Genomic DNA, 27,982 nt, shown 5'->3' with positions numbered 1-27,982 from the left:
AGCGTAATTTTACGTCGTTTTTGAAAAATAAACTTCGATTGTATTTCATTTTTTTCGTTAATTAACGCAACCTAACTCTCTATTCTTTAATTAGCGTAATTTGACGTCTTTAATGAAAAATAAACTTAGAAATGCATATATACAATTACAACGCTTTACTTTCAGGTGCGATCATACCAGCACTAATGCACCGGATCCCATCAGAACTCCGCAGTTAAGCGTGCTTGGGCGAGAGTAGTACTAGGATGGGTGACCTCCTGGGAAGTCCTTGTGTTGCACCTCTTTTTGCCAAAATTTCGTGTTCTTTGCACCTCTTTTTGCCAAAATTTCGTGTTCTTTTTGTTAATTAGCGTAATTTTACGTCGTTTTTGAAAAATAAACTTCGATTGTATTTCATTTTTTTCGTTAATTAACGCAACCTAACTCTCTATTCTTTAATTAGCGTAATTTGACGTCTTTAATGAAAAATAAACTTAGAAATGCATATATACAATTACAACGCTTTACTTTCAGGTGCGATCATACCAGCACTAATGCACCGGATCCCATCAGAACTCCGCAGTTAAGCGTGCTTGGGCGAGAGTAGTACTAGGATGGGTGACCTCCTGGGAAGTCCTTGTGTTGCACCTCTTTTTGCCAAAATTTCGTGTTCTTTGCACCTCTTTTTGCCAAAATTTCGTGTTCTTTTTGTTAATTAGCGTAATTTTACGTCGTTTTTGAAAAATAAACTTCGATTGTATTTCATTTTTTTCGTTAATTAACGCAACCTAACTCTCTATTCTTTAATTAGCGTAATTTGACGTCTTTAATGAAAAATAAACTTAGAAATGCATATATACAATTACAACGCTTTACTTTCAGGTGCGATCATACCAGCACTAATGCACCGGATCCCATCAGAACTCCGCAGTTAAGCGTGCTTGGGCGAGAGTAGTACTAGGATGGGTGACCTCCTGGGAAGTCCTTGTGTTGCACCTCTTTTTGCCAAAATTTCGTGTTCTTTGCACCTCTTTTTGCCAAAATTTCGTGTTCTTTTTGTTAATTAGCGTAATTTTACGTCGTTTTTGAAAAATAAACTTCGATTGTATTTCATTTTTTTCGTTAATTAACGCAACCTAACTCTCTATTCTTTAATTAGCGTAATTTGACGTCTTTAATGAAAAATAAACTTAGAAATGCATATATACAATTACAACGCTTTACTTTCAGGTGCGATCATACCAGCACTAATGCACCGGATCCCATCAGAACTCCGCAGTTAAGCGTGCTTGGGCGAGAGTAGTACTAGGATGGGTGACCTCCTGGGAAGTCCTTGTGTTGCACCTCTTTTTGCCAAAATTTCGTGTTCTTTGCACCTCTTTTTGCCAAAATTTCGTGTTCTTTTTGTTAATTAGCGTAATTTTACGTCGTTTTTGAAAAATAAACTTCGATTGTATTTCATTTTTTTCGTTAATTAACGCAACCTAACTCTCTATTCTTTAATTAGCGTAATTTGACGTCTTTAATGAAAAATAAACTTAGAAATGCATATATACAATTACAACGCTTTACTTTCAGGTGCGATCATACCAGCACTAATGCACCGGATCCCATCAGAACTCCGCAGTTAAGCGTGCTTGGGCGAGAGTAGTACTAGGATGGGTGACCTCCTGGGAAGTCCTTGTGTTGCACCTCTTTTTGCCAAAATTTCGTGTTCTTTGCACCTCTTTTTGCCAAAATTTCGTGTTCTTTTTGTTAATTAGCGTAATTTTACGTCGTTTTTGAAAAATAAACTTCGATTGTATTTCATTTTTTTCGTTAATTAACGCAACCTAACACTCTATTCTTTAATTAGCGTAATTTGACGTCTTTAATGAAAAATAAACTTAGAAATGCATATATACAATTACAACGCTTTACTTTCAGGTGCGATCATACCAGCACTAATGCACCGGATCCCATCAGAACTCCGCAGTTAAGCGTGCTTGGGCGAGAGTAGTACTAGGATGGGTGACCTCCTGGGAAGTCCTTGTGTTGCACCTCTTTTTGCCAAAATTTCGTGTTCTTTGCACCTCTTTTTGCCAAAATTTCGTGTTCTTTTTGTTAATTAGCGTAATTTTACGTCGTTTTTGAAAAATAAACTTCGATTGTATTTCATTTTTTTCGTTAATTAACGCAACCTAACTCTCTATTCTTTAATTAGCGTAATTTGACGTCTTTAATGAAAAATAAACTTAGAAATGCATATATACAATTACAACGCTTTACTTTCAGGTGCGATCATACCAGCACTAATGCACCGGATCCCATCAGAACTCCGCAGTTAAGCGTGCTTGGGCGAGAGTAGTACTAGGATGGGTGACCTCCTGGGAAGTCCTTGTGTTGCACCTCTTTTTGCCAAAATTTCGTGTTCTTTGCACCTCTTTTTGCCAAAATTTCGTGTTCTTTTTGTTAATTAGCGTAATTTTACGTCGTTTTTGAAAAATAAACTTCGATTGTATTTCATTTTTTTCGTTAATTAACGCAACCTAACTCTCTATTCTTTAATTAGCGTAATTTGACGTCTTTAATGAAAAATAAACTTAGAAATGCATATATACAATTACAACGCTTTACTTTCAGGTGCGATCATACCAGCACTAATGCACCGGATCCCATCAGAACTCCGCAGTTAAGCGTGCTTGGGCGAGAGTAGTACTAGGATGGGTGACCTCCTGGGAAGTCCTTGTGTTGCACCTCTTTTTGCCAAAATTTCGTGTTCTTTGCACCTCTTTTTGCCAAAATTTCGTGTTCTTTTTGTTAATTAGCGTAATTTTACGTCGTTTTTGAAAAATAAACTTCGATTGTATTTCATTTTTTTCGTTAATTAACGCAACCTAACTCTCTATTCTTTAATTAGCGTAATTTGACGTCTTTAATGAAAAATAAACTTAGAAATGCATATATACAATTACAACGCTTTACTTTCAGGTGCGATCATACCAGCACTAATGCACCGGATCCCATCAGAACTCCGCAGTTAAGCGTGCTTGGGCGAGAGTAGTACTAGGATGGGTGACCTCCTGGGAAGTCCTTGTGTTGCACCTCTTTTTGCCAAAATTTCGTGTTCTTTGCACCTCTTTTTGCCAAAATTTCGTGTTCTTTTTGTTAATTAGCGTAATTTTACGTCGTTTTTGAAAAATAAACTTCGATTGTATTTCATTTTTTTCGTTAATTAACGCAACCTAACTCTCTATTCTTTAATTAGCGTAATTTGACGTCTTTAATGAAAAATAAACTTAGAAATGCATATATACAATTACAACGCTTTACTTTCAGGTGCGATCATACCAGCACTAATGCACCGGATCCCATCAGAACTCCGCAGTTAAGCGTGCTTGGGCGAGAGTAGTACTAGGATGGGTGACCTCCTGGGAAGTCCTTGTGTTGCACCTCTTTTTGCCAAAATTTCGTGTTCTTTGCACCTCTTTTTGCCAAAATTTCGTGTTCTTTTTGTTAATTAGCGTAATTTTACGTCGTTTTTGAAAAATAAACTTCGATTGTATTTCATTTTTTTCGTTAATTAACGCAACCTAACTCTCTATTCTTTAATTAGCGTAATTTGACGTCTTTAATGAAAAATAAACTTAGAAATGCATATATACAATTACAACGCTTTACTTTCAGGTGCGATCATACCAGCACTAATGCACCGGATCCCATCAGAACTCCGCAGTTAAGCGTGCTTGGGCGAGAGTAGTACTAGGATGGGTGACCTCCTGGGAAGTCCTTGTGTTGCACCTCTTTTTGCCAAAATTTCGTGTTCTTTGCACCTCTTTTTGCCAAAATTTCGTGTTCTTTTTGTTAATTAGCGTAATTTTACGTCGTTTTTGAAAAATAAACTTCGATTGTATTTCATTTTTTTCGTTAATTAACGCAACCTAACACTCTATTCTTTAATTAGCGTAATTTGACGTCTTTAATGAAAAATAAACTTAGAAATGCATATATACAATTACAACGCTTTACTTTCAGGTGCGATCATACCAGCACTAATGCACCGGATCCCATCAGAACTCCGCAGTTAAGCGTGCTTGGGCGAGAGTAGTACTAGGATGGGTGACCTCCTGGGAAGTCCTTGTGTTGCACCTCTTTTTGCCAAAATTTCGTGTTCTTTGCACCTCTTTTTGCCAAAATTTCGTGTTCTTTTTGTTAATTAGCGTAATTTTACGTCGTTTTTGAAAAATAAACTTCGATTGTATTTCATTTTTTTCGTTAATTAACGCAACCTAACTCTCTATTCTTTAATTAGCGTAATTTGACGTCTTTAATGAAAAATAAACTTAGAAATGCATATATACAATTACAACGCTTTACTTTCAGGTGCGATCATACCAGCACTAATGCACCGGATCCCATCAGAACTCCGCAGTTAAGCGTGCTTGGGCGAGAGTAGTACTAGGATGGGTGACCTCCTGGGAAGTCCTTGTGTTGCACCTCTTTTTGCCAAAATTTCGTGTTCTTTGCACCTCTTTTTGCCAAAATTTCGTGTTCTTTTTGTTAATTAGCGTAATTTTACGTCGTTTTTGAAAAATAAACTTCGATTGTATTTCATTTTTTTCGTTAATTAACGCAACCTAACTCTCTATTCTTTAATTAGCGTAATTTGACGTCTTTAATGAAAAATAAACTTAGAAATGCATATATACAATTACAACGCTTTACTTTCAGGTGCGATCATACCAGCACTAATGCACCGGATCCCATCAGAACTCCGCAGTTAAGCGTGCTTGGGCGAGAGTAGTACTAGGATGGGTGACCTCCTGGGAAGTCCTTGTGTTGCACCTCTTTTTGCCAAAATTTCGTGTTCTTTGCACCTCTTTTTGCCAAAATTTCGTGTTCTTTTTGTTAATTAGCGTAATTTTACGTCGTTTTTGAAAAATAAACTTCGATTGTATTTCATTTTTTTCGTTAATTAACGCAACCTAACTCTCTATTCTTTAATTAGCGTAATTTGACGTCTTTAATGAAAAATAAACTTAGAAATGCATATATACAATTACAACGCTTTACTTTCAGGTGCGATCATACCAGCACTAATGCACCGGATCCCATCAGAACTCCGCAGTTAAGCGTGCTTGGGCGAGAGTAGTACTAGGATGGGTGACCTCCTGGGAAGTCCTTGTGTTGCACCTCTTTTTGCCAAAATTTCGTGTTCTTTGCACCTCTTTTTGCCAAAATTTCGTGTTCTTTTTGTTAATTAGCGTAATTTTACGTCGTTTTTGAAAAATAAACTTCGATTGTATTTCATTTTTTTCGTTAATTAACGCAACCTAACTCTCTATTCTTTAATTAGCGTAATTTGACGTCTTTAATGAAAAATAAACTTAGAAATGCATATATACAATTACAACGCTTTACTTTCAGGTGCGATCATACCAACACTAATGCACCGGATCCCATCAGAACTCCGCAGTTAAGCGTGCTTGGGCGAGAGTAGTACTAGGATGGGTGACCTCCTGGGAAGTCCTTGTGTTGCACCTCTTTTTGCCAAAATTTCGTGTTCTTTGCACCTCTTTTTGCCAAAATTTCGTGTTCTTTTTGTTAATTAGCGTAATTTTACGTCGTTTTTGAAAAATAAACTTCGATTGTATTTCATTTTTTTCGTTAATTAACGCAACCTAACTCTCTATTCTTTAATTAGCGTAATTTGACGTCTTTAATGAAAAATAAACTTAGAAATGCATATATACAATTACAACGCTTTACTTTCAGGTGCGATCATACCAGCACTAATGCACCGGATCCCATCAGAACTCCGCAGTTAAGCGTGCTTGGGCGAGAGTAGTACTAGGATGGGTGACCTCCTGGGAAGTCCTTGTGTTGCACCTCTTTTTGCCAAAATTTCGTGTTCTTTGCACCTCTTTTTGCCAAAATTTCGTGTTCTTTTTGTTAATTAGCGTAATTTTACGTCGTTTTTGAAAAATAAACTTCGATTGTATTTCATTTTTTTCGTTAATTAACGCAACCTAACACTCTATTCTTTAATTAGCGTAATTTGACGTCTTTAATGAAAAATAAACTTAGAAATGCATATATACAATTACAACGCTTTACTTTCAGGTGCGATCATACCAGCACTAATGCACCGGATCCCATTAGAACTCCGCAGTTAAGCGTGCTTGGGCGAGAGTAGTACTAGGATGGGTGACCTCCTGGGAAGTCCTTGTGTTGCACCTCTTTTTGCCAAAATTTCGTGTTCTTTGCACCTCTTTTTGCCAAAATTTCGTGTTCTTTTTGTTAATTAGCGTAATTTTACGTCGTTTTTGAAAAATAAACTTCGATTGTATTTCATTTTTTTCGTTAATTAACGCAACCTAACTCTCTATTCTTTAATTAGCGTAATTTGACGTCTTTAATGAAAAATAAACTTAGAAATGCATATATACAATTACAACGCTTTACTTTCAGGTGCGATCATACCAGCACTAATGCACCGGATCCCATCAGAACTCCGCAGTTAAGCGTGCTTGGGCGAGAGTAGTACTAGGATGGGTGACCTCCTGGGAAGTCCTTGTGTTGCACCTCTTTTTGCCAAAATTTCGTGTTCTTTGCACCTCTTTTTGCCAAAATTTCGTGTTCTTTTTGTTAATTAGCGTAATTTTACGTCGTTTTTGAAAAATAAACTTCGATTGTATTTCATTTTTTTCGTTAATTAACGCAACCTAACTCTCTATTCTTTAATTAGCGTAATTTGACGTCTTTAATGAAAAATAAACTTAGAAATGCATATATACAATTACAACGCTTTACTTTCAGGTGCGATCATACCAGCACTAATGCACCGGATCCCATCAGAACTCCGCAGTTAAGCGTGCTTGGGTGAGAGTAGTACTAGGATGGGTGACCTCCTGGGAAGTCCTTGTGTTGCACCTCTTTTTGCCAAAATTTCGTGTTCTTTGCACCTCTTTTTGCCAAAATTTCGTGTTCTTTTTGTTAATTAGCGTAATTTTACGTCGTTTTTGAAAAATAAACTTCGATTGTATTTCATTTTTTTCGTTAATTAACGCAACCTAACTCTCTATTCTTTAATTAGCGTAATCTGACGTCTTTAATGAAAAATAAACTTAGAAATGCATATATACAATTACAACGCTTTACTTTCAGGTGCGATCATACCAGCACTAATGCATCGGATCCCATCAGAACTCCGCAGTTAAGCGTGCTTGGGCGAGAGTAGTACTAGGATGGGTGACCTCCTGGGAAGTCCTTGTGTTGCACCTCTTTTTGCCAAAATTTCGTGTTCTTTGCACCTCTTTTTGCCAAAATTTCGTGTTCTTTTTGTTAATTAGCGTAATTTTACGTCGTTTTTGAAAAATAAACTTCGATTGTATTTCATTTTTTTCGTTAATTAACGCAACCTAACTCTCTATTCTTTAATTAGCGTAATTTGACGTCTTTAATGAAAAATAAACTTAGAAATGCATATATACAATTACAACGCTTTACTTTCAGGTGCGATCATACCAGCACTAATGCACCGGATCCCATCAGAACTCCGCAGTTAAGCGTGCTTGGGCGAGAGTAGTACTAGGATGGGTGACCTCCTGGGAAGTCCTTGTGTTGCACCTCTTTTTGCCAAAATTTCGTGTTCTTTGCACCTCTTTTTGCCAAAATTTCGTGTTCTTTTTGTTAATTAGCGTAATTTTACGTCGTTTTTGAAAAATAAACTTCGATTGTATTTCATTTTTTTCGTTAATTAACGCAACCTAACTCTCTATTCTTTAATTAGCGTAATTTGACGTCTTTAATGAAAAATAAACTTAGAAATGCATATATACAATTACAACGCTTTACTTTCAGGTGCGATCATACCAGCACTAATGCACCGGATCCCATCAGAACTCCGCAGTTAAGCGTGCTTGGGCGAGAGTAGTACTAGGATGGGTGACCTCCTGGGAAGTCCTTGTGTTGCACCTCTTTTTGCCAAAATTTCGTGTTCTTTGCACCTCTTTTTGCCAAAATTTCGTGTTCTTTTTGTTAATTAGCGTAATTTTACGTCGTTTTTGAAAAATAAACTTCGATTGTATTTCATTTTTTTCGTTAATTAACGCAACCTAACACTCTATTCTTTAATTAGCGTAATTTGACGTCTTTAATGAAAAATAAACTTAGAAATGCATATATACAATTACAACGCTTTACTTTCAGGTGCGATCATACCAGCACTAATGCACCGGATCCCATCAGAACTCCGCAGTTAAGCGTGCTTGGGCGAGAGTAGTACTAGGATGGGTGACCTCCTGGGAAGTCCTTGTGTTGCACCTCTTTTTGCCAAAATTTCGTGTTCTTTGCACCTCTTTTTGCCAAAATTTCGTGTTCTTTTTGTTAATTAGCGTAATTTTACGTCGTTTTTGAAAAATAAACTTCGATTGTATTTCATTTTTTTCGTTAATTAACGCAACCTAACTCTCTATTCTTTAATTAGCGTAATTTGACGTCTTTAATGAAAAATAAACTTAGAAATGCATATATACAATTACAACGCTTTACTTTCAGGTGCGATCATACCAGCACTAATGCACCGGATCCCATCAGAACTCCGCAGTTAAGCGTGCTTGGGCGAGAGTAGTACTAGGATGGGTGACCTCCTGGGAAGTCCTTGTGTTGCACCTCTTTTTGCCAAAATTTCGTGTTCTTTGCACCTCTTTTTGCCAAAATTTCGTGTTCTTTTTGTTAATTAGCGTAATTTTACGTCGTTTTTGAAAAATAAACTTCGATTGTATTTCATTTTTTTCGTTAATTAACGCAACCTAACTCTCTATTCTTTAATTAGCGTAATTTGACGTCTTTAATGAAAAATAAACTTAGAAATGCATATATACAATTACAACGCTTTACTTTCAGGTGCGATCATACCAGCACTAATGCACCGGATCCCATCAGAACTCCGCAGTTAAGCGTGCTTGGGCGAGAGTAGTACTAGGATGGGTGACCTCCTGGGAAGTCCTTGTGTTGCACCTCTTTTTGCCAAAATTTCGTGTTCTTTGCACCTCTTTTTGCCAAAATTTCGTGTTCTTTTTGTTAATTAGCGTAATTTTACGTCGTTTTTGAAAAATAAACTTCGATTGTATTTCATTTTTTTCGTTAATTAACGCAACCTAACTCTCTATTCTTTAATTAGCGTAATTTGACGTCTTTAATGAAAAATAAACTTAGAAATGCATATATACAATTACAACGCTTTACTTTCAGGTGCGATCATACCAGCACTAATGCACCGGATCCCATCAGAACTCCGCAGTTAAGCGTGCTTGGGCGAGAGTAGTACTAGGATGGGTGACCTCCTGGGAAGTCCTTGTGTTGCACCTCTTTTTGCCAAAATTTCGTGTTCTTTGCACCTCTTTTTGCCAAAATTTCGTGTTCTTTTTGTTAATTAGCGTAATTTTACGTCGTTTTTGAAAAATAAACTTCGATTGTATTTCATTTTTTTCGTTAATTAACGCAACCTAACTCTCTATTCTTTAATTAGCGTAATTTGACGTCTTTAATGAAAAATAAACTTAGAAATGCATATATACAATTACAACGCTTTACTTTCAGGTTCGATCATACCAGCACTAATGCACCGGATCCCATCAGAACTCCGCAGTTAAACGTGCTTGGGCGAGAGTAGTACTAGGATGGGTGACCTCCTGGGAAGTCCTTGTGTTGCACCTCTTTGGGAAGTCCTTGTGTTGCACCTCTTTTTGCCAAAATTTCGTGTTCTTTTTGTTAATTAGCGTAATTTTACGTCGTTTTTGAAAAATAAACTTCGATTGTATTTCATTTTTTTCGTTAATTAACGCAACCTAACTCTCTATTCTTTAATTAGCGTAATTTGACGTCTTTAATGAAAAATAAACTTAGAAATGCATATATACAATTACAACGCTTTACTTTCAGGTGCGATCATACCAGCACTAATGCACCGGATCCCATCAGAACTCCGCAGTTAAGCGTGCTTGGGCGAGAGTAGTACTAGGATGGGTGACCTCCTGGGAAGTCCTTGTGTTGCACCTCTTTTTGCCAAAATTTCGTGTTCTTTGCACCTCTTTTTGCCAAAATTTCGTGTTCTTTTTGTTAATTAGCGTAATTTTACGTCGTTTTTGAAAAATAAACTTCGATTGTATTTCATTTTTTTCGTTAATTAACGCAACCTAACTCTCTATTCTTTAATTAGCGTAATTTGACGTCTTTAATGAAAAATAAACTTAGAAATGCATATATACAATTACAACGCTTTACTTTCAGGTGCGATCATACCAGCACTAATGCACCGGATCCCATCAGAACTCCGCAGTTAAGCGTGCTTGGGCGAGAGTAGTACTAGGATGGGTGACCTCCTGGGAAGTCCTTGTGTTGCACCTCTTTTTGCCAAAATTTCGTGTTCTTTGCACCTCTTTTTGCCAAAATTTCGTGTTCTTTTTGTTAATTAGCGTAATTTTACGTCGTTTTTGAAAAATAAACTTCGATTGTATTTCATTTTTTTCGTTAATTAACGCAACCTAACTCTCTATTCTTTAATTAGCGTAATTTGACGTCTTTAATGAAAAATAAACTTAGAAATGCATATATACAATTACAACGCTTTACTTTCAGGTTCGATCATACCAGCACTAATGCACCGGATCCCATCAGAACTCCGCAGTTAAGCGTGCTTGGGCGAGAGTAGTACTAGGATGGGTGACCTCCTGGGAAGTCCTTGTGTTGCACCTCTTTGGGAAGTCCTTGTGTTGCACCTCTTTTTGCCAAAATTTCGTGTTCTTTTTGTTAATTAGCGTAATTTTACGTCGTTTTTGAAAAATAAACTTCGATTGTATTTCATTTTTTTCGTTAATTAACGCAACCTAACTCTCTATTCTTTAATTAGCGTAATTTGACGTCTTTAATGAAAAATAAACTTAGAAATGCATATATACAATTACAACGCTTTACTTTCAGGTGCGATCATACCAGCACTAATGCACCGGATCCCATCAGAACTCCGCAGTTAAGCGTGCTTGGGCGAGAGTAGTACTAGGATGGGTGAAAAAACTAGTTTTCGGTCGAATTGCTCTGATTGCTTCGAAATTTGGCCAGGAAATCCAGAAAAAAAACTAGTAACAGGACTCCCATAACAGGGACTGCTTACGGGACACGGGGCTGAAAATCCAAAATTCCTTTGTTTAGACCTATTTTTTAATTTTTTGAATTTTTCACATTCTCAAAAAAATCCGAAAAAAATTGTGTTATATTAAGTTAATTTTTATATATTTTTAGTGGTATTTTTATATTTTATTGATTTTATTTCATACGTTTTGTCAATTTTCTCTTTAATTTAAGATTAGGACATTGTTGGTATTCTATGATTTGTTTTGTGCCCGTGTGCTTTTCTATGTTGTACTATAATGCATTAACTAAATCAAAATCTGAGATTCTACACTACTTAGATCTCGAAATTGGCAAGACTTTTCATCTACTCCATAGATTCAGTTGGATTCTACATTTTCTTGACTAACAGGTGTTTTTCATCTTGTTAAGCTAATGATCCTTCCATCCTTTCTATGTTGCTGTTGGTGCCTCAGACATAATGGTTTCAATTTTTATTCAAGGGTTTTTGTTTAAGGGTTCATTGTCAGAGTTTTTGTTTTTTTTAGTTCTAGGGTTTATGTTCCAATATTTAGTGTCTCACTTTCCATCATTCCTAGTTTCTTAAGGTGTGTGGTAATGTGCATGTGTATGATTATAGTTGTTTGGCTAAATTAGAGTTATTTTTTTTCTCTTTTCAAATGCGTGTATGTGATTAAATAGTAATGATTTTTTTTTTTTGACAAAATAGTAATGTTGTATGTTTGATAATGGTAAACATAGTAAAACCTTAACTAAAATGTTGTATATTATGTTCACCTGGTTAACTGTATTTTAACTCTATCCTTTTGGTTCAATTGGTTTATTTGGGCAGCATTCCTCACTCATTTTGAGTAGGGTCGCTGTGATTGCTTCCTTCATTAAGATTTATTTTGTTGAACAAACTAGATCCTGCTCAAGACGAACAGAGACCGATGAAACAGAGAATACAAACCAAAGACGTCGTGTATAGGCGGAACATGTAACACCCATACCAGACGTATCTAGAAAGTCTGGCACGTGCGTTAATATTAGTACTGGATACATTAAAATATACAACAATTAAAAACTTCGAATGAATAATATTTACATCAAGTTCCGTTCGTATAAATAATAATACAATACAACTCATCCATACGTAAAAAAAATACATCCTTGAAGTCCATAACATCCTGCAGCTTCACGAACGAACCCTTGAAGTAATATCCATCCGGCTCCGAACATGCATAAACTTCCTGCTTATCTGAAACAAATAAGGATTGGGATGAGACATAATGTCTCAGTGAGTTCCCCTAAATCCTAGGCTATAGGCAACCTCGAGGGGAAACCTACGGTCACCACGTGTCTACATTACAACCTAACGGTTGATTATACGTGTGTGGGGACTTGCATACTTAGACGGTAGTGCATACTAGAGCCGTCATAGTTTTATCTTAACTTGTTTTAGGCTTCACTTCCTATACGTGTCATGGCGGTTGAGGAGGAGTCTAGGACCGCATTGCCAAGAATACGCTCTACGTATCGAGGCCCTAACATAACATAATCATGGCACGATTCTAAACCGAACGGTTAGGGGAACCTAGGATCGTCATCGGTATCATGATCTTCACTTAATCTATACATAACTTGCTCTTGTCTTAGCATCTGATGCTCTTAACTTGATCATATATGTAATCATTCTTGCATAAACATAACATAATCATATCGTACATAAACGTATCTAAGTTCATTCATTAAGTTAGCGTTGAACAAACAATTATTATCTGAGTTCATTTTACGGAAAGTCCCGGGTGGAGTAACCCCGAGTACAATCCCATACATGACCGATGTACGTACATCGGACTCCCTCGGTGTCGTGCGGGTCCCTTGCGGCTTAAACCGTTCCCCTTAGGTCGAGAACCTCTCGTATCCCCCTGGCGTGGATAACAAGAGACACGAGCACCTACGTCTTGTTTACTCAGTGACATGCGGGTCCCTTACGGCTTAAATCGTTCTCATTATGAGAACCCCTTGTATCCCCCTGATGTGGATAGCAAGAGACATGTCACCTACACATATTAATCATGGTCTTGTCGTGCATATAAGTTAAACATAATCATACATACATGTTTACCTCGGAACCTTGGTCGATCCGATTATCGGTAACCTATACTTATTCATACTTAACATGGTGGAGCGAAATAACTTATCAATCCACAACTTACGTACTAGCTAAGTTATTCTAGCTCATGTGCGAAGAGATTACACTTCGCGTCTTATCATTCTAGGGATTCTTGCTATCTTTCTAGTTCTCGACTAGCTAAGTCGAGGCTCTACATACATTCCCCTTTCTTAGTTCATTGCTACCCCATCATGCTTAACTCTCTTGAGTCATCCTTGTGACACATGTTAAAATTGCCATGTCTTTTGATTCAAGTTCCATTAACGATTGGTACATCTTTTCATTAATTTATGAGGACCGAAAATGTCATAAACCCAAGTATCAAGCCATTTAGAAACTCGAAGATTAAGCCAAGTTAAGTTTGTTCCAGTTGTAAAATAAGTGAAAACAGCAAGAATATACTTCAAAACGAACGCATCGGACCCCTACTCGACTGGCCCCAAGCACCCGAACACAAAACAACACAAAAGTTGCCCTGTCTGGGGCGCCTGGCGCCAGGAGCAGGGCGCCTAGCGCTAGCTCCCTGTGTGTGGGCGCCTAGCGCCCTTGTACAGGCGCAGCGCTCCGAACCTGCGTTTTTCGGCTGCGGGTTTTTGGCATTTTCGACCCAAAACTCCAAATTTTGATCTCCTAAATGCACCAACTCATTCCAAACATTGTTAACAAGTTTATGTACTCAAAATAGCTTACAAAAACATATACAAGATCATGTTCCATGGCAATTTATCATGTAATCAACAAGGGATGACTTTAGGTTCACTAAAATTTCATAGAAGCAAAACTAACACAAAACATGATTATCAAACCCAAAGGTAGGATACTCTATCTATAGAACTCACCTAACAAGATTCTTGAAGCATCATCATGTCCCAAGCTCAAACAATCCAAAACTCTAGCCCTTGGTTCACTTGCTTCCTTTATTCAACCCATCTCAAACTTGTTGTTTTCATGCAATCCAAAGCATCATGATCTTGCTAGCTTATCTCTAATCCAACCCAAGCTTCCTTCAACCAAAACCCTAATCTCATGATTTCTTCCCTTATGAGGATAGAGTGGAAGAACAAGCTCAAATAGAGCTTCTATTTGTTCCTTGATCTTGGAAGTACCATAACATAAGCTTGATCATGAAGAGGAAGAAGTTTTGGAATGGATTGGTGAAGAAAAGAGAGGAAGAGAGCGTGAGAATGGAGAGAGGAGGGAGAGAAAATTGCTTTCCCAAACTTAGAGAGATAAAAGGATAGAAATTGTGAGATATTTGGTGCCTTTCCAAATAAATATCCTTTTCCCGCGCAATTACCAAATTGCCCTTGCCTCAAACATGCTACATCCGTCTCTGATACTTAACTCGTATTAAGCTGACATAGCATAATAAATATTTCCATTAACTTACTTTCCATGAACCTGAGTCCTCTGATACATTTAACAGATAAAGTTCCTTAAGCTGATGAGCGGGATGTTACATTCTACCCCCCTTAAAGAAATTTCGTCCTCGAAATTTTAGAGATCGACTACCAATCATCATGACAGAAACTTACCATCTTTGGTCTGAGCCATACATACTCTATTCATACTTACTCATAGAGTTCGTCGTATCATGTCCTCATCTTGTTTCTTAACCCATATGCAACTGAACATAACCTTCTTGATTTTAATATTACCCAAACTTAGAGTTTTCTTATCATATCATGATTCAGAACTTACCTTGATACACACAGACTTATTGTCTCGGACTCGTATCTTACCCACTTAACATAAACCATTCATATAGGTATCTTTTTATAAACATGAACACTCAGGATTTGCCTTTTAACTGGGATCCTACGGAAACCAAGTTTGCCCTGCAGTGCTTACTTGTAACTTTAAAACATATTTCATACATACATCTTATCATGAATACATAATCTTACTGTACCTTGAGGCACATGCTTCTTACTTGTATTACTCATGTAAATGATTCCATGAATCTCTTATCTCTTTTCAGAGCCTTAGGAAATCTTCTGATTTCATCGCAATTCCATTGCATCTTATCACACCCGAATTAATGGGTAACTCATATAGCTTGACATGAAAAAGTGAAATCAACTCACCACTTCATCTGACAATCCATTAACCAATATTATGGTTCACATACTCGTGAAACTTACTAGTAATTCCACTTGCACTTACATCGTATACTCTTAACACAATTCCGTGTATCCCACATGGTATTGGCTTCATACGAACATTGTCGTTTTCATAACATGTACATACTTTCAAGTGCCATCTCTTGCTAAATGATAACGATACGTGTTCTAGAATCTTTCTTGAAGAAATTTCCTTAAGCTCTGGTATTCAGGTTCTTGGAACGAATATATATATACATGACTAAAATATTTTATCATTCCCAAAACTGAATTTGTAATAGCACCACAGAACCATCGGACGAGTTTCTATATTTGAAAAAGATTTAACAACTCGCCCTAAACTTGTCCACGACAAGTTGGTCCTGAAGTTGGTACGTCTTAAGTGAGTTCACTTACGACGTATCTCATCAGTTTCGAAAATGTATAATTCCATGAGTTTAAAATAAGCATCGTTCCCAAGTTCCATAATACCAATCTTAACTTTTAAAAGTTCTAAAATCATGACTTAACATGTCTTAACAAGTATCGTTTTCACTCAACAAGTATTGCATACGAGAGTATGATTCTCATTGCACAACTCGAGAGTTGCATCTCCTTTCATGATAACATACTTAACTTCGAAGATAAATTCTTCCCTTATTCAACCGTTATACATACTTGCCATACCGCTTACATATCCGTAAACAATCCTTGAACCTCTTAACATAAACTTATTCCTCTTCTTCGGAACACTAACTTGATTCTCCACATTAACTCATTCGGTTATCGCTTGAGCGTTAATACCTTTTCCGAAACCGGTCACCATTCTTGATGCCTTGATTCTTTACTTGAGTCACGAAATGTAACCTTCTGAACCTTACATACTTCCCATTATCATCTTTCATGCATCCTGACCAATTCATACAAGGCAATTCTTGTCATTTTCATCTTACTTAAGTGATGGCACATACTTAAAACTTTTACCTTGGCCAATGCTATCTATATAAACATTCATACTTACTTATCACATCAAGAACTCCTCACTTATCTTATGATGCTTCTGCTAAACTTGCATTACCAACCGAACATTCTTCACTAAAATTCATACATACTAAAATTTCCATGTTTCATAATTAACGATTAGCTTCCATGGCGCTACTCTGATTCCCACCGGTTGGTTTAAACCATTACTCTAATCCGTTAGAGAGACTGAGACTTCATATTCCTAATTACCACTTGAATACTAACTTCTTGAACTGTTCTCAAGATCTTCCATGTTGTAACCAACATCACAACCTTACACTTGTCTTGTGAATCCAAAACTCATGATGGTTTATCTTATTCTTATAATACTTGACTCGGGGGTAACCTTACTTTCTTGCTGGTTGCACTTACCATACATGTCATATCTGAACTTATTTTCGGGTAAACTCAATTTCCATTAACAACCCATCTAGCACTTGAACATAACTTTCTTGAACATTTAATCTTTGTACCTTCGCATTCTCGCGGACTATATTTTGCTTAATCATACCAATGCTTGCTCATTAATTTTTTTTTTAAAGAAAACTTCGTAAACTAGCGCACAAGTCATTGACGTTGATAATTTTCTACTTTATAAATATATTGAGTTTTGGCCCCGACCGTTGCTCTAAATTCATAGAACGAGTTGATAGCACATACGTGTCATCAATTCTAGATTATAATAAGTCTAGCTCGCTCTACGAGTATCATAGCAAACCGGTTCCTAGAAAATCTCGTGAATTTTCAAAATATCAACTTCAACGACCCATACGCGTAAATATTTCTAAATTATTTACTTTATGTTTCAACATCATATCGAGCCTAGCAAGTATATTAAGCAAAACATAGGTTCGAGCGATACGTCATAATTCCACATAATCGATGAATCTTATGATTTTCTCATAACTCTGCACCGCTTTAATTCTTACATCATACCTCATGCATAAACATTGGTGACTTTCCTTCTAAATGCAGGAACTTCTATACTCTTGATCTTGGCTTGTTCTTGACACATCAACACATTAACTTCCAAAAATACCTTAAACCGTATCGTTTTCGTTGATGGTTGTCCACGTCCTTTTCCTTAGAAATTGTAGGAGGTGATATGCATTCATTACTTGATGTCTTAAAAGATTTTCGTCACGTGAAATTTATTGTGAAGACATCTCCCCAATAGTCATTGCAAACCATAGGATCGAACTAGTAGGTTTCACAAAAAACGGAAAAATTTCGTCCCAGGCTTACTATTGGTGAGCTTCTCCAACAGTATTTTTTTCAGAAAACATTTGTTGCATAAAACTCTTATTCTCAAGTATAAAATGCACATCATTCGTTCCTATCGTCGTAAAATATTCTATAACATATGCATGGCAACATCAACCTTTTTTGATACAATTCTTGGCACGTCGGAAATCAATGTCTTACTCCTGATAACATAAAACTTTCTCTTGAATCCTTAACTTCCACCACTATGATTAACTTGCCTCTTTACGTTGCCACTTACGCAACTTGACAAACCTACATGTCCTTAACTTCATTTACATATTACTTTTCCTGAGAGCCCGCTGACTCCGTCAACATAAGTCGACTTCTCCCTATCTTGTAACCTTGTACTATCATTCCAGTATATCATAAATCCGTTCCAACATCTCTTCACTTACAGGTTCATGAAGTATCATCAACATCTTACCCGACATTGTCGGAACGTCCCTTCTTAACATGCCTTACATTCCCAGAGGATTCACACTTGTACCTGATTAGTTCACCGGCCACCTTTTGGCACGATAAAACTTCTTCATCACATACTTCGTTCCTCCTGGGTCCTATTCAGCTCTCAGGCATCCATTCTAATCATCGAATGTTAAATTGAGTTGATCAGGCTCAACTAACATCAACAACTAGAACATTTACCTGGAACCCAATGGTCCCACTTCCTTTGTTGTAATTTAATGACCCAAGGCACGGTCTGAATCGACCTGCTCTGATACCAATTGTAACACCCATACCAGACGTATCTAGAAAGTCTGGCACGTGCGTTAATATTAGTACTGGATACATTAAAATATACAACAATTAAAAACTTCGAATGAATAATATTTACATCAAGTTCCGTTCGTATAAATAATAATACAATACAACTCATCCATACGTAAAAAAAATACATCCTTGAAGTCCATAGCATCCTGCAGCTTCACGAACGAACCCTTGAAGTAATATCCATCCGGCTCCGAACATGCATAAACTTCCTGCTTATCTGAAACAAATAAGGATTGGGATGAGACATAATGTCTCAGTGAGTTCCCCTAAATCCTAGGCTATAGGCAACCTCGAGGGGAAACCTACGGTCACCACGTGTCTACATTACAACCTAACGGTTGATTATACGTGTGTGGGGACTTGCATACTTAGACGGTAGTGCATACTAGAGCCGTCATAGTTTTATCTTAACTTGTTTTAGGCTTCACTTCCTATACGTGTCATGGCGGTTGAGGAGGAGTCTAGGACCGCATTGCCAAGAATACGCTCTACGTATCGAGGCCCTAACATAACATAATCATGGAACGATTCTAAACCGGACGGTTAGGGGAACCTAGGATCGTCATCGGTATCATGATCTTCACTTAATCTATACATAACTTGCTCTTGTCTTAGCATCTGATGCTCTTAACTTGATCATATATGTAATCATTCTTGCATAAACATAACATAATCATATCGTACATAAACGTATCTAAGTTCATTCATTAAGTTAGCGTTGAACAAACAATTATTATCTGAGTTCATTTTACGGAAAGTCCCGGGTGGAGTAACCCCGAGTACAATCCCATACATGACCGATGTACGTACATCGGACTCCCTCGGTGTCGTGCGGGTCCCTTGCGACTTAAACCGTTCCCCTTAGGTCGAGAACCTCCCGTATCCCCCTGGCGTGGATAACAAGAGACACGAGCACCTACGTCTTGTTTACTCAGTGACATGCGGGTCCCTTACGGCTTAAATCGTTCTCATTATGAGAACCCCTTGTATCCCCCTGATGTGGATAGCAAGAGACATGTCACCTACACATATTAATCATGGTCTTGTCGTGCATATAAGTTAAACATAATCATACATACATGTTTACCTCGGAACCTTGGTCGATCCGATTATCGGTAACCTATACTTATTCATACTTAACATGGTGGAGCGAAATAACTTATCAATCCACAACTTACGTACTAGCTAAGTTATTCTAGCTCATGTGCGAAGAGATTACACTTCGCGTCTTATCATTCTAGGGATTCTTGCTATCTTTCTAGTTCTCGACTAGCTAAGTCGAGGCTCTACATACATTCCCCTTTCTTAGTTCATTGCTACCCCATCATGCTTAACTCTCTTGAGTCATCCTTGTGACACATGTTAAAATTGCCATGTCTTTTGATTCAAGTTCCATTAACGATTGGTACATCTTTTCATTAATTTATGAGGACCGAAAATGTCATAAACCCAAGTATCAAGCCATTTAGAAACTCGAAGATTAAGCCAAGTTAAGTTTGTTCCAGTTGTAAAATAAGTGAAAACAGCAAGAATATACTTCAAAACGAACGCATCGGACCCCTACTCGACTGGCCCCAAGCACCCGAACACAAAACAACACAAAAGTTGCCCTGTCTGGGGCGCCTGGCGCCAGGAGCAGGGCGCCTAGCGCTAGCTCCCTGTGTGTGGGCGCCTAGCGCCCTTGTACAGGCGCAGCGCTCCGAACCTGCGTTTTTCGGCTGCGGGTTTTTGGCATTTTCGACCCAAAACTCCAAATTTTGATCTCCTAAATGCACCAACTCATTCCAAACATTGTTAACAAGTTTATGTACTCAAAATAGCTTACAAAAACATATACAAGATCATGTTCCATGGCAATTTATCATGTAATCAACAAGGGATGACTTTAGGTTCACTAAAATTTCATAGAAGCAAAACTAACACAAAACATGATTATCAAACCCAAAGGTAGGATACTCTATCTATAGAACTCACCTAACAAGATTCTTGAAGCATCATCATGTCCCAAGCTCAAACAATCCAAAACTCTAGCCCTTGGTTCACTTGCTTCCTTTATTCAACCCATCTCAAACTTGTTGTTTTCATGCAATCCAAAGCATCATGATCTTGCTAGCTTATCTCTAATCCAACCCAAGCTTCCTTCAACCAAAACCCTAATCTCATGATTTCTTCCCTTATGAGGATAGAGTGGAAGAACAAGCTCAAATAGAGCTTCTATTTGTTCCTTGATCTTGGAAGTACCATAACATAAGCTTGATCATGAAGAGGAAGAAGTTTTGGAATGGATTGGTGAAGAAAAGAGAGGAAGAGAGCGTGAGAATGGAGAGAGGAGGGAGAGAAAATTGCTTTCCCAAACTTAGAGAGATAAAAGGATAGAAATTGTGAGATATTTGGTGCCTTTCCAAATAAATATCCTTTTCCCGCGCAATTACCAAATTGCCCTTGCCTCAAACATGCTACATCCGTCTCTGATACTTAACTCGTATTAAGCTGACATAGCATAATAAATATTTCCATTAACTTACTTTCCATGAACCTGAGTCCTCTGATACATTTAACAGATAAAGTTCCTTAAGCTGATGAGCGGGATGTTACAGAACACCCGAAAATAAACACCCTAACAAACACCAATGAGGACAACACCCACGAAAATACACGTCACCACCTAAAACAGACACCTTCACGAAAACGATATCCAACACCATCCATCGTCACTACTCACCCCGTAGTATTGTGTGAAGGTTGATGGTTGAGCAACTAACCAAACACATAATCACATAATCACCCAAACACATACACATAATCACCCACCCCATAGTATAATATTTCCAAAAATATTTATGCTAATGCATGCTTCACAATGCAACTCTTGGTGCAATTCAATATGAACAACTTGGACACATTTGATTTTTTTAACAACAAAATTTATTAAATAGAGGAGAGAAGTACAAAGAGTACTTAACCCATAATTCGAAAAAAGTACAAGAGGAACTTGATCCACTGAAGAGTTCAAACTCAGTCAAGTTTTAAAACACATAAGGGGGTTTAGACTCATTTGATACCACTAGACAAAGTTGGTCTATGTAGAATTTAGAAACATCAACGTTGGCTAAATCGAATTCTTTGGAATTTTTTGGTTTTGCCTACTCAATTACATCAAATCTTGGAAGTTGACGAGATTACAGCCTGTTACATACTCTGTCCAATTTTTTGTTATTTTTATTTTATTTTATTCAAATTTTTAGTTTATAGAAAAAGATTCATGGTAGGCATGGAAACAAAAATGGATCATTTAATCCTTTTTCATACATCAATCATACATTCGGCAGAGTCGTTCCTTTTAGTGTTCAAAGCAATCAATTTCATTTGTTTATCGTCTTTTTTTTAATTGTCAAATTTTAATGGAAAATTTATTTTCATTTATATGTCATTTTTCAAATTTCAATATTACATTAACTACTTTTCTCGTCAATTTTACTTTTCTCGTCAATTATACTCTTAGGCTTTGTTTGGGAGTTTGGAGGGGAAGGGAGAGAGGGCTTTGGGGGGTTGGAAATATATAGAAAAATGGACAAAAAATTCACATTTTTTGAAAAAACAGTTTTTTAGAGAATGATAAACTAATACTTATGATTAATATATTTTTAATTTTAAGAATATTATAACAACATTGATTGAATTTGAAAAATTCATATAAACCCTCCATAACCCCCCAAAACCCTCTCCCAATACAATTTTTGAGTTCCCCCAAATGAGGGGGATTTTTTATTATGAGTAAAAAATTAACCTCCAAAACCCTCTCCTCCCAATGTCTTCTATTTCTTCCACTTGCTCCTTCCTTTTTTCCAAAACTCTTCCCTCCAAACTCCCAAACAAAGCCTTAATAAGTGTATTTTTTTTTTATCAATTATTAATAAATCGATAATGTAAAACAGTGATTGGGCCAATGGAAAGTAAGTGTGTTTTTTTATATAAAGAAAAGTATGTTTTTTTGGACTGTGATTCACTGCAGTCAGAAAAGTGACGCAGTCACACAGTCAAACAATACACAACCATTTGATTAAATCAATGGTGCAAATTCACTTGTACCAATTTTTCCATTGAGTCCTTAATACAGGCAAACACGTCTTCTCCATAGTATAGTATTTTCAAAAATATTTATGCCAATGCATGCCTCACAATGCAACTCTCCTTACAATTCAATATGAACATCTTGGACTCATTTAAATTTTTTGGACAACAAAATCTATTAAATAGAGAAGAGAAGTACAAACAATACTTAATCCATAATTCGAAAAAAGTACAAGGGATACTCGACCCAGTAGAGCCAAATCTCGGTCAAGTATTAAAACACAAAAGGGAATTCAAATTCATTTGATACCACTACTCAAAGTGGTCTAAAACAAATTCTTTGTAATTTTTGGTTTTGCCTACTCAATTACATGAAATCTTGGAAGTTGATATTACAGACTGTTACACACCCTGTCCAATTTTTTGTTGTTATTTTTCTTTTTTTTTGAAGGATTGTTATTTTTCTTTTATTTTAGGGGAATTAGTCACTTTAGTCCCTGAATAGGAAAGAAGTAGTCACTTTAGTCCCTAAATGCAGAGAAATTGCAAAACAGTCCCTGAATGTAGACTTTATTGGTCAATTTCAGGGACTAAAGTGACGAACAGAGTCTACATTTAGGGACTAAATTGACTAACGGAGTCTGCATTCAGGGGCTAAATTGACTAAAAGAGTCTACATTCAGGGACTATTTTGCAATTTATCTGCATTCAGAGACTAAATTGGCGATTCCTTTCCTATTCAGGGACTAAAGTGACTAATTCCCCTTTATTATATTCAATTTAATATTTTTCGTAACAAACAAACACATATACATGGTAGGCATGGAAACAAAAATGGATCATTTAATCCTTTTTCATGCATCAATCATACTTTCGGCAGAGTGGTTCTTTTTAGTGTTCAAAGCAATCAATTTCATTTGTTGCTTCTTCCTTTTTTTAAATTGTCAAATTTTAATGGAAAGTTTATTTTTATTCATATTTCATTTTTCAAATTTCAATATTACATTAACTACCTTTTATTTAAGGATACATTAACTACTTCTCTCGTCAATTATACTCTTAATAAGTGTATTTTTTTTTATCAATTATTAATAAATCGATAATATAAAACAGTGATTGGGCCAATGGAAAGTAAGTGTATTTTTTTATATTAGAAAAGTAAGTATGTTTTTTTTTGTTGAGGGAAAGTGTGTATTCGATTTTTTTTTTGGTATTTGTAATTGAAATTTACTTATTAATTTTTTTAATTTGTTCAAAAAAAAACCTTAAAAGACACGCATATAGTAAGATTGAGTATCTCTCACAAAAGATTTCCCAAACTCTTTCTTTTAACCAAAATTGGGAAAAACACTTTCGGTGACCCCTATTTACATGAATTCATGGAATAATTACGACTAATGCATGGAAATTGAGGTTAGGACAAATCAAAACTCATGTCATAACCAAAAAAAGAAAATGAAAACATGGAAAAAGCTAAGTTACAAGAAGCACGAAAAATCACAAGGAAAGGCAAGGCAAGTGAAAACATGTAAAATGATGGGTTTGGCTTGGATTCTTAGACAATGATGTAAACAAATTCATCACCTTATATATATATACATGTGATGTTTGGTCCAAATTATTCCAACTCAAACTTTCATACTAGATTTTGCTTCATTATTTTTTGACAATTCAAAAAATGAAAGGTGTATTTGAATATGTTGTGCTTCTAGTTCTAGTTTTGCAATGTTTTAATATGGTAGTGAAAGTGAACTCACAAAAGGTTCCTGGTATGTTTGTTTTTGGAGATTCACTTGTTGAAGTTGGTAACAACAATTACCTAAGTACTTTTGCAAAATCAAATTTCTATCCATATGGTATTGATTACAACGGTAGACCTACAGGGAGATTTTCTAATGGGAAATCCCTCGTTGATTTTATTGGTAAATTATCTCATTACCTTTTTATTTTTTAATTTTTTAATATTCATTTGGTTTAAATACTCCAGATTTTTATTATTTTTAATTTTTTTCAATCAATTTTTGGTTTATAAAAAATATTAACCTTGATTCTTTTTCTTTTATATTGTATATAATTTATTTTAATTTTACAGGTGATATGTTAGGTGTTCCTTCTCCTCCACCTTTTTTAGACCCTACTAGTACCGGGAACAAATTACTTAATGGAGTCAATTATGCATCAGCTTCTGGTGGCATTCTTGATGATTCAGGGAGACACTATGTAGTTTACACACTTTCTCAATCATTTCTAAGTTTATATTATGTCATTAAATAGAATCCTATATTAAATAGATATGTTCTTGTTCTATGAATCAAATAATGTTGAGTGCAACCAGAGTTGGTCCTAAGATTTTTGATATCCGGGACGAATCAATAAAGTCGTGCAATTTTAAAGTTTTACAACAAATAATTCATTCATAAACAAGGTTGTCTAATAAAAATATTTTCCATTGAATTAATGAACGTGAGTTACAAAGAAAAACATGTATATACTACTCATTACTAAGTAAAAATAATAATTTTGATGTCTTAAAAAAATGGTGCTTTGGACGGCCGCCCCTCCTACCCATGCTCACGGCCGCCCCCTGAATGCAACCCCTTTTTAAAATTTTCCTACTAGATTTTTATTTTGAGTTTTTTTTTTATTTATTTATTTTTTTATAAATTGATTGTGCAATCTTTTATTTATTATTTATAATATGTAATTAAAACTGCAATGATGTGATGCAGGGTGATAGGCATAGCATGAGCCGGCAACTCAAGAACTTCCAGAGCACATTGAATCAATATAAGACAATGATGAATGAAACTGCATTGAGTCAATTCTTAGCCAAGTCAATAGTGATTGTGGTGACTGGAAGTAATGATTATATAAATAATTACCTCCGACCTGAATATTATGGCACTAGTAGGAATTATTCTGTCCCTCAATTTGGCAATCTTCTTCTCAATACCTTTGGGCGACAAATTCTGGTAATTATTCTGTTGAAGGTTAATTTATGGAGTAAACTTTCAATTTAGAAAAATTAAGAACAAAATTAAGAAAATTAAGAACAAAAAAAAAATGTAGTAAACTTTCAAAATAAAGCCGACAAATATCTGCTTTATTAAACTTTCAATTTATGGAGTAAACTTTCTTCAACTACCTTTGTAGAAAATTAAGAACAAAAAAAAAATGTAGTTGCTGTTTAAAAACACAAAATTGGTCCATCAAATTTTTATACCAGTTCAGTTTGGTTTAGGACGAACCATTATGAGTTTCACCAAAATGTTGAAACACTTCATTTCGGTTCGTTGTTCCTTCCCAAACCCAACATTGGATAGTCCTACCAAAAATATGTGAAAATAATAAGTAATTTCTAAAGTATATGAAAACCCTGTTTCGTTGCTCTCTAAAGTATATGTAAATTTGTCCTCGTGAGCTTAACTCAGTTGGTAAGGACAATGTATAAAATATGCAAGGTTCGGGGTTCAAACCCCGGCCATCACAAAAAAAAAAGTATATGTAAATTTGTCTCACTTGTTTATAAAATCCTGTCAATGTACAACGGCATAGACTAACTAACCGGGCAAATTTTCATATATCCTACAGACTATTTATTATTTTCATATACTTTAAGAATTAAGTAGAAGAGAGTGATCCGCCTTGACTCTTCTATTTATGTGAATTTTTAATTACTATTGTCATTTCGTCTATCTACTGAAGAGAAAAAAAAGTGTGATATGTAGGATTATATTGAAGATTAATATTGCCACAAACATTTGACACTTAAGTGTAATTAACTAATTTATATGTTGTATTGAAGGCACTATACAACATGGGATTGAGGAAGTTCTTCTTAGCAGGAGTTGGACCACTTGGTTGCATTCCTAATCAAAGAGCTATTGGTTTTGCCCCACTAGGAAGGTGTGTCGATTCAGTAAATCAGATGGTTGGAACTTTCAATGGAGGACTCAGATCAATGGTGGAGCAGTTCAACAGAGACCATTCTGATGCCATGTTTGTATATGGAAACACTTATGGTGTCTTTGGTGATATTCTTAATAACCCTGCTGCCTATGGTATGATATAATTCTAATAATAAAATTGAACTCAATTAGTAAAGTTTAATTATACATTACAATATATTCAACCATATTGTCTAAATATTTTAGAATCGGACATAAAGTTGATAAAATCGCGTAGGGTCTATTTAGATTGATTTATTTAAATTTATCTACCGACCTTAACACTTTCTGAGACTGTTTAGAAGAGTGTATTAAATTTAAGTAATTATCATAATATATTTTTAATTAATTTTCATAAGTTTTTGAAGACCGCTTATAAAAAAAGTTACAACCAATATAAACAGTTTTTTTTTTTTTTAGTGGTGTCCAGGGTTCGAGCCACAGACCTTGCATATATTAATTATGCATTGTCCTCACCAACTGAGCTAAGCTCATGGGGACAACAAATATAAACCGTTTGATTTTACTTTATCTTTTGTCATAGAAAATAGCTTATATGCGTTTATATAAGAAGCGTCTATGATATAAGGGCTTAATTAAATTGAAGACAATAGATTTGTGTAAATAATGTAGTTTTTTTCTTTTGTTGTGGTTGCAGCATTTACTGTTATTGATACAGCTTGTTGTGGTCTTGGAAGTAATAGAGGCCAAATATCATGTCTACCATTGCTATTTCCATGTTTAAATAGAGCACAACATGTGTTCTGGGATGCTTTTCACCCAACTCAGTCTGCAACTTATGTATTTGCTTGGAGAGCTGTTAATGGCCCCCAGAATGATGCTTATCCGATTAATATCCAACAATTGGCTCAAATGTAACTTAATCTTTAATGTATTGTTGTAATTATTATTGTTTCCTTTATGAAACAGATAATGTACCAAATTTGAAGTGAAATATATTAATATTTGATATTATATTACAAAGATCACTAAAGTCTTGTATATCAACATTTTTTTTAGTGGCGACTGACCAGTAACATTTTTTTTAAAGTGCTGAGATTGGGAATTGAAGGTGTATATAGAAGTTGAAATCTTTGAGGTTTTGGTTATTTTGGTGATTAGCGGTTTTGAGTTGTATTGTTGATATGCTTTTTCCAAAGTTCTTGTTTTGTATGAATAGACGAGGTTTACCTCCTGAGAAGGGAGTGCTCCTTTTCTCATTGGTTGAACTCACCGCGATTGGTCATATGCTTATTCTCCAAGGGGTGCGAGGTGTGCATGCAAATGACACTCCGACGCTCAACTGTTAAAAGGTAGCAAAGAGAGTAAGTGATTATACCTGAGGACAGGGACCCTATCAATAGCGATGCATCCAATGTTAAGCTCCTTACTTGTTGCTATCTTTCCTTTTACGATTTGGCACGATTTGTTACGAGGTTTATCTAGATGTTTGGAGTAACCGAATTTGAGATAGGCGGAGGAGTTTATATGATTTAAATGAAGTCCCTGCAAATAGAAACGACATGGTAGCTATC

At 35.9% G+C, this 27,982-nt stretch overlaps 1 protein-coding gene, 2 long non-coding RNA genes and 31 other non-coding genes across 34 annotated transcripts; 32 read left to right on the top strand and 2 right to left on the bottom strand.

The window, feature by feature from the left end:
* Positions 1 to 163: 163 nt before the first annotated feature.
* LOC146927811 (5S ribosomal RNA) lies at positions 164 to 282 on the top strand. Its single transcript, XR_015008486.1, has one exon. It is a non-coding gene; the product is annotated as a 5S ribosomal RNA (ribosomal RNA).
* Positions 283 to 511: 229 nt separating this feature from the next.
* On the top strand, positions 512 to 630 carry LOC146927810 (5S ribosomal RNA). Its single transcript, XR_015008475.1, has one exon. It is a non-coding gene; the product is annotated as a 5S ribosomal RNA (ribosomal RNA).
* Positions 631 to 859: 229 nt separating this feature from the next.
* On the top strand, positions 860 to 978 carry LOC146927809 (5S ribosomal RNA). Its single transcript, XR_015009693.1, has one exon. It is a non-coding gene; the product is annotated as a 5S ribosomal RNA (ribosomal RNA).
* A 229-nt stretch (positions 979 to 1,207) lies between these two features.
* LOC146927808 (5S ribosomal RNA) lies at positions 1,208 to 1,326 on the top strand. The gene has a single exon (XR_015009682.1). It is a non-coding gene; the product is annotated as a 5S ribosomal RNA (ribosomal RNA).
* A 229-nt stretch (positions 1,327 to 1,555) lies between these two features.
* On the top strand, positions 1,556 to 1,674 carry LOC146927807 (5S ribosomal RNA). Its single transcript, XR_015009671.1, has one exon. It is a non-coding gene; the product is annotated as a 5S ribosomal RNA (ribosomal RNA).
* Positions 1,675 to 1,903: 229 nt separating this feature from the next.
* Positions 1,904 to 2,022, top strand: LOC146927806 (5S ribosomal RNA). Its single transcript, XR_015009660.1, has one exon. It is a non-coding gene; the product is annotated as a 5S ribosomal RNA (ribosomal RNA).
* A 229-nt stretch (positions 2,023 to 2,251) lies between these two features.
* On the top strand, positions 2,252 to 2,370 carry LOC146927805 (5S ribosomal RNA). The gene has a single exon (XR_015009649.1). It is a non-coding gene; the product is annotated as a 5S ribosomal RNA (ribosomal RNA).
* Positions 2,371 to 2,599: 229 nt separating this feature from the next.
* Positions 2,600 to 2,718, top strand: LOC146927804 (5S ribosomal RNA). Its single transcript, XR_015009637.1, has one exon. It is a non-coding gene; the product is annotated as a 5S ribosomal RNA (ribosomal RNA).
* Positions 2,719 to 2,947: 229 nt separating this feature from the next.
* LOC146927803 (5S ribosomal RNA) lies at positions 2,948 to 3,066 on the top strand. Its single transcript, XR_015009626.1, has one exon. It is a non-coding gene; the product is annotated as a 5S ribosomal RNA (ribosomal RNA).
* A 229-nt stretch (positions 3,067 to 3,295) lies between these two features.
* Positions 3,296 to 3,414, top strand: LOC146927802 (5S ribosomal RNA). Its single transcript, XR_015009615.1, has one exon. It is a non-coding gene; the product is annotated as a 5S ribosomal RNA (ribosomal RNA).
* Positions 3,415 to 3,643: 229 nt separating this feature from the next.
* Positions 3,644 to 3,762, top strand: LOC146927801 (5S ribosomal RNA). Its single transcript, XR_015009604.1, has one exon. It is a non-coding gene; the product is annotated as a 5S ribosomal RNA (ribosomal RNA).
* Positions 3,763 to 3,991: 229 nt separating this feature from the next.
* On the top strand, positions 3,992 to 4,110 carry LOC146927800 (5S ribosomal RNA). Its single transcript, XR_015009592.1, has one exon. It is a non-coding gene; the product is annotated as a 5S ribosomal RNA (ribosomal RNA).
* A 229-nt stretch (positions 4,111 to 4,339) lies between these two features.
* LOC146927799 (5S ribosomal RNA) lies at positions 4,340 to 4,458 on the top strand. The gene has a single exon (XR_015009581.1). It is a non-coding gene; the product is annotated as a 5S ribosomal RNA (ribosomal RNA).
* Positions 4,459 to 4,687: 229 nt separating this feature from the next.
* LOC146927798 (5S ribosomal RNA) lies at positions 4,688 to 4,806 on the top strand. Its single transcript, XR_015009570.1, has one exon. It is a non-coding gene; the product is annotated as a 5S ribosomal RNA (ribosomal RNA).
* A 229-nt stretch (positions 4,807 to 5,035) lies between these two features.
* LOC146927797 (5S ribosomal RNA) lies at positions 5,036 to 5,154 on the top strand. The gene has a single exon (XR_015009559.1). It is a non-coding gene; the product is annotated as a 5S ribosomal RNA (ribosomal RNA).
* A 229-nt stretch (positions 5,155 to 5,383) lies between these two features.
* Positions 5,384 to 5,502, top strand: LOC146927796 (5S ribosomal RNA). The gene has a single exon (XR_015008909.1). It is a non-coding gene; the product is annotated as a 5S ribosomal RNA (ribosomal RNA).
* A 229-nt stretch (positions 5,503 to 5,731) lies between these two features.
* On the top strand, positions 5,732 to 5,850 carry LOC146927795 (5S ribosomal RNA). Its single transcript, XR_015009548.1, has one exon. It is a non-coding gene; the product is annotated as a 5S ribosomal RNA (ribosomal RNA).
* Positions 5,851 to 6,079: 229 nt separating this feature from the next.
* LOC146927794 (5S ribosomal RNA) lies at positions 6,080 to 6,198 on the top strand. Its single transcript, XR_015008825.1, has one exon. It is a non-coding gene; the product is annotated as a 5S ribosomal RNA (ribosomal RNA).
* A 229-nt stretch (positions 6,199 to 6,427) lies between these two features.
* Positions 6,428 to 6,546, top strand: LOC146927793 (5S ribosomal RNA). The gene has a single exon (XR_015009537.1). It is a non-coding gene; the product is annotated as a 5S ribosomal RNA (ribosomal RNA).
* Positions 6,547 to 6,775: 229 nt separating this feature from the next.
* Positions 6,776 to 6,894, top strand: LOC146927792 (5S ribosomal RNA). The gene has a single exon (XR_015008883.1). It is a non-coding gene; the product is annotated as a 5S ribosomal RNA (ribosomal RNA).
* A 229-nt stretch (positions 6,895 to 7,123) lies between these two features.
* LOC146927791 (5S ribosomal RNA) lies at positions 7,124 to 7,242 on the top strand. The gene has a single exon (XR_015008894.1). It is a non-coding gene; the product is annotated as a 5S ribosomal RNA (ribosomal RNA).
* A 229-nt stretch (positions 7,243 to 7,471) lies between these two features.
* Positions 7,472 to 7,590, top strand: LOC146927790 (5S ribosomal RNA). The gene has a single exon (XR_015009525.1). It is a non-coding gene; the product is annotated as a 5S ribosomal RNA (ribosomal RNA).
* Positions 7,591 to 7,819: 229 nt separating this feature from the next.
* LOC146927789 (5S ribosomal RNA) lies at positions 7,820 to 7,938 on the top strand. The gene has a single exon (XR_015009514.1). It is a non-coding gene; the product is annotated as a 5S ribosomal RNA (ribosomal RNA).
* Positions 7,939 to 8,167: 229 nt separating this feature from the next.
* Positions 8,168 to 8,286, top strand: LOC146927788 (5S ribosomal RNA). The gene has a single exon (XR_015009503.1). It is a non-coding gene; the product is annotated as a 5S ribosomal RNA (ribosomal RNA).
* Positions 8,287 to 8,515: 229 nt separating this feature from the next.
* LOC146927787 (5S ribosomal RNA) lies at positions 8,516 to 8,634 on the top strand. The gene has a single exon (XR_015009492.1). It is a non-coding gene; the product is annotated as a 5S ribosomal RNA (ribosomal RNA).
* A 229-nt stretch (positions 8,635 to 8,863) lies between these two features.
* On the top strand, positions 8,864 to 8,982 carry LOC146927786 (5S ribosomal RNA). The gene has a single exon (XR_015009481.1). It is a non-coding gene; the product is annotated as a 5S ribosomal RNA (ribosomal RNA).
* Positions 8,983 to 9,211: 229 nt separating this feature from the next.
* LOC146927785 (5S ribosomal RNA) lies at positions 9,212 to 9,330 on the top strand. Its single transcript, XR_015009470.1, has one exon. It is a non-coding gene; the product is annotated as a 5S ribosomal RNA (ribosomal RNA).
* A 229-nt stretch (positions 9,331 to 9,559) lies between these two features.
* LOC146927784 (5S ribosomal RNA) lies at positions 9,560 to 9,678 on the top strand. The gene has a single exon (XR_015008975.1). It is a non-coding gene; the product is annotated as a 5S ribosomal RNA (ribosomal RNA).
* A 223-nt stretch (positions 9,679 to 9,901) lies between these two features.
* Positions 9,902 to 10,020, top strand: LOC146927783 (5S ribosomal RNA). Its single transcript, XR_015009459.1, has one exon. It is a non-coding gene; the product is annotated as a 5S ribosomal RNA (ribosomal RNA).
* A 229-nt stretch (positions 10,021 to 10,249) lies between these two features.
* Positions 10,250 to 10,368, top strand: LOC146927782 (5S ribosomal RNA). The gene has a single exon (XR_015009448.1). It is a non-coding gene; the product is annotated as a 5S ribosomal RNA (ribosomal RNA).
* Positions 10,369 to 10,597: 229 nt separating this feature from the next.
* Positions 10,598 to 10,716, top strand: LOC146927781 (5S ribosomal RNA). The gene has a single exon (XR_015008963.1). It is a non-coding gene; the product is annotated as a 5S ribosomal RNA (ribosomal RNA).
* A 1,436-nt stretch (positions 10,717 to 12,152) lies between these two features.
* LOC146927780 (uncharacterized) lies at positions 12,153 to 17,088 on the bottom strand. Its single transcript, XR_015005848.1, has 2 exons — positions 14,107 to 17,088; positions 12,153 to 12,349 (listed from the first exon to the last, which is right to left on the bottom strand). It is a non-coding gene; the product is annotated as an uncharacterized LOC146927780 (long non-coding RNA).
* Positions 17,089 to 17,195: 107 nt separating this feature from the next.
* Positions 17,196 to 20,810, bottom strand: LOC146927779 (uncharacterized). Its single transcript, XR_015005849.1, has 2 exons — positions 20,404 to 20,810; positions 17,196 to 18,646 (listed from the first exon to the last, which is right to left on the bottom strand). It is a non-coding gene; the product is annotated as an uncharacterized LOC146927779 (long non-coding RNA).
* A 3,277-nt stretch (positions 20,811 to 24,087) lies between these two features.
* On the top strand, positions 24,088 to 27,431 carry LOC146927778 (GDSL-like Lipase/Acylhydrolase superfamily protein). Its single transcript, XM_085708188.1, has 5 exons — positions 24,088 to 24,422; positions 24,593 to 24,720; positions 25,230 to 25,472; positions 26,306 to 26,561; positions 27,106 to 27,431. The coding sequence occupies exons 1-5, from the start codon at positions 24,179 to 24,181 to the stop codon at positions 27,324 to 27,326; spliced, it is 1,092 nt and encodes a 363-aa protein (XP_085564314.1). The 5' UTR covers positions 24,088 to 24,178; the 3' UTR covers positions 27,327 to 27,431.
* Positions 27,432 to 27,982: the final 551 nt, after the last annotated feature.

This window comes from Medicago sativa, chromosome 4, assembly GCF_051527215.1.
Source record: "Medicago sativa cultivar Bolivia chromosome 4, Bolivia_mono, whole genome shotgun sequence".
Taxonomy (NCBI): Eukaryota; Viridiplantae; Streptophyta; class Magnoliopsida; order Fabales; family Fabaceae; genus Medicago; species Medicago sativa.
This window is presented reverse-complemented; position numbering and strand designations above follow the sequence as displayed.

What these genes read in the sequence shown, in the direction of transcription:
- LOC146927778 (XM_085708188.1), top strand. Translation starts at nt 24,179, where the DNA reads ATGAAAGGTGTATTTGAATATGTTGTGCTTCTAGTTCTAGTTTTGCAA. An exon ending in CCTTTGGGCGACAAATTCTG is followed by an intron (nt 25,473 to 26,305) that starts GTAATTATTCTG and finishes GTTGTATTGAAG; the next exon opens with GCACTATACAACATGGGATT. An exon ending in TAATAACCCTGCTGCCTATG is followed by an intron (nt 26,562 to 27,105) that starts GTATGATATAAT and finishes TTGTGGTTGCAG; the next exon opens with CATTTACTGTTATTGATACA.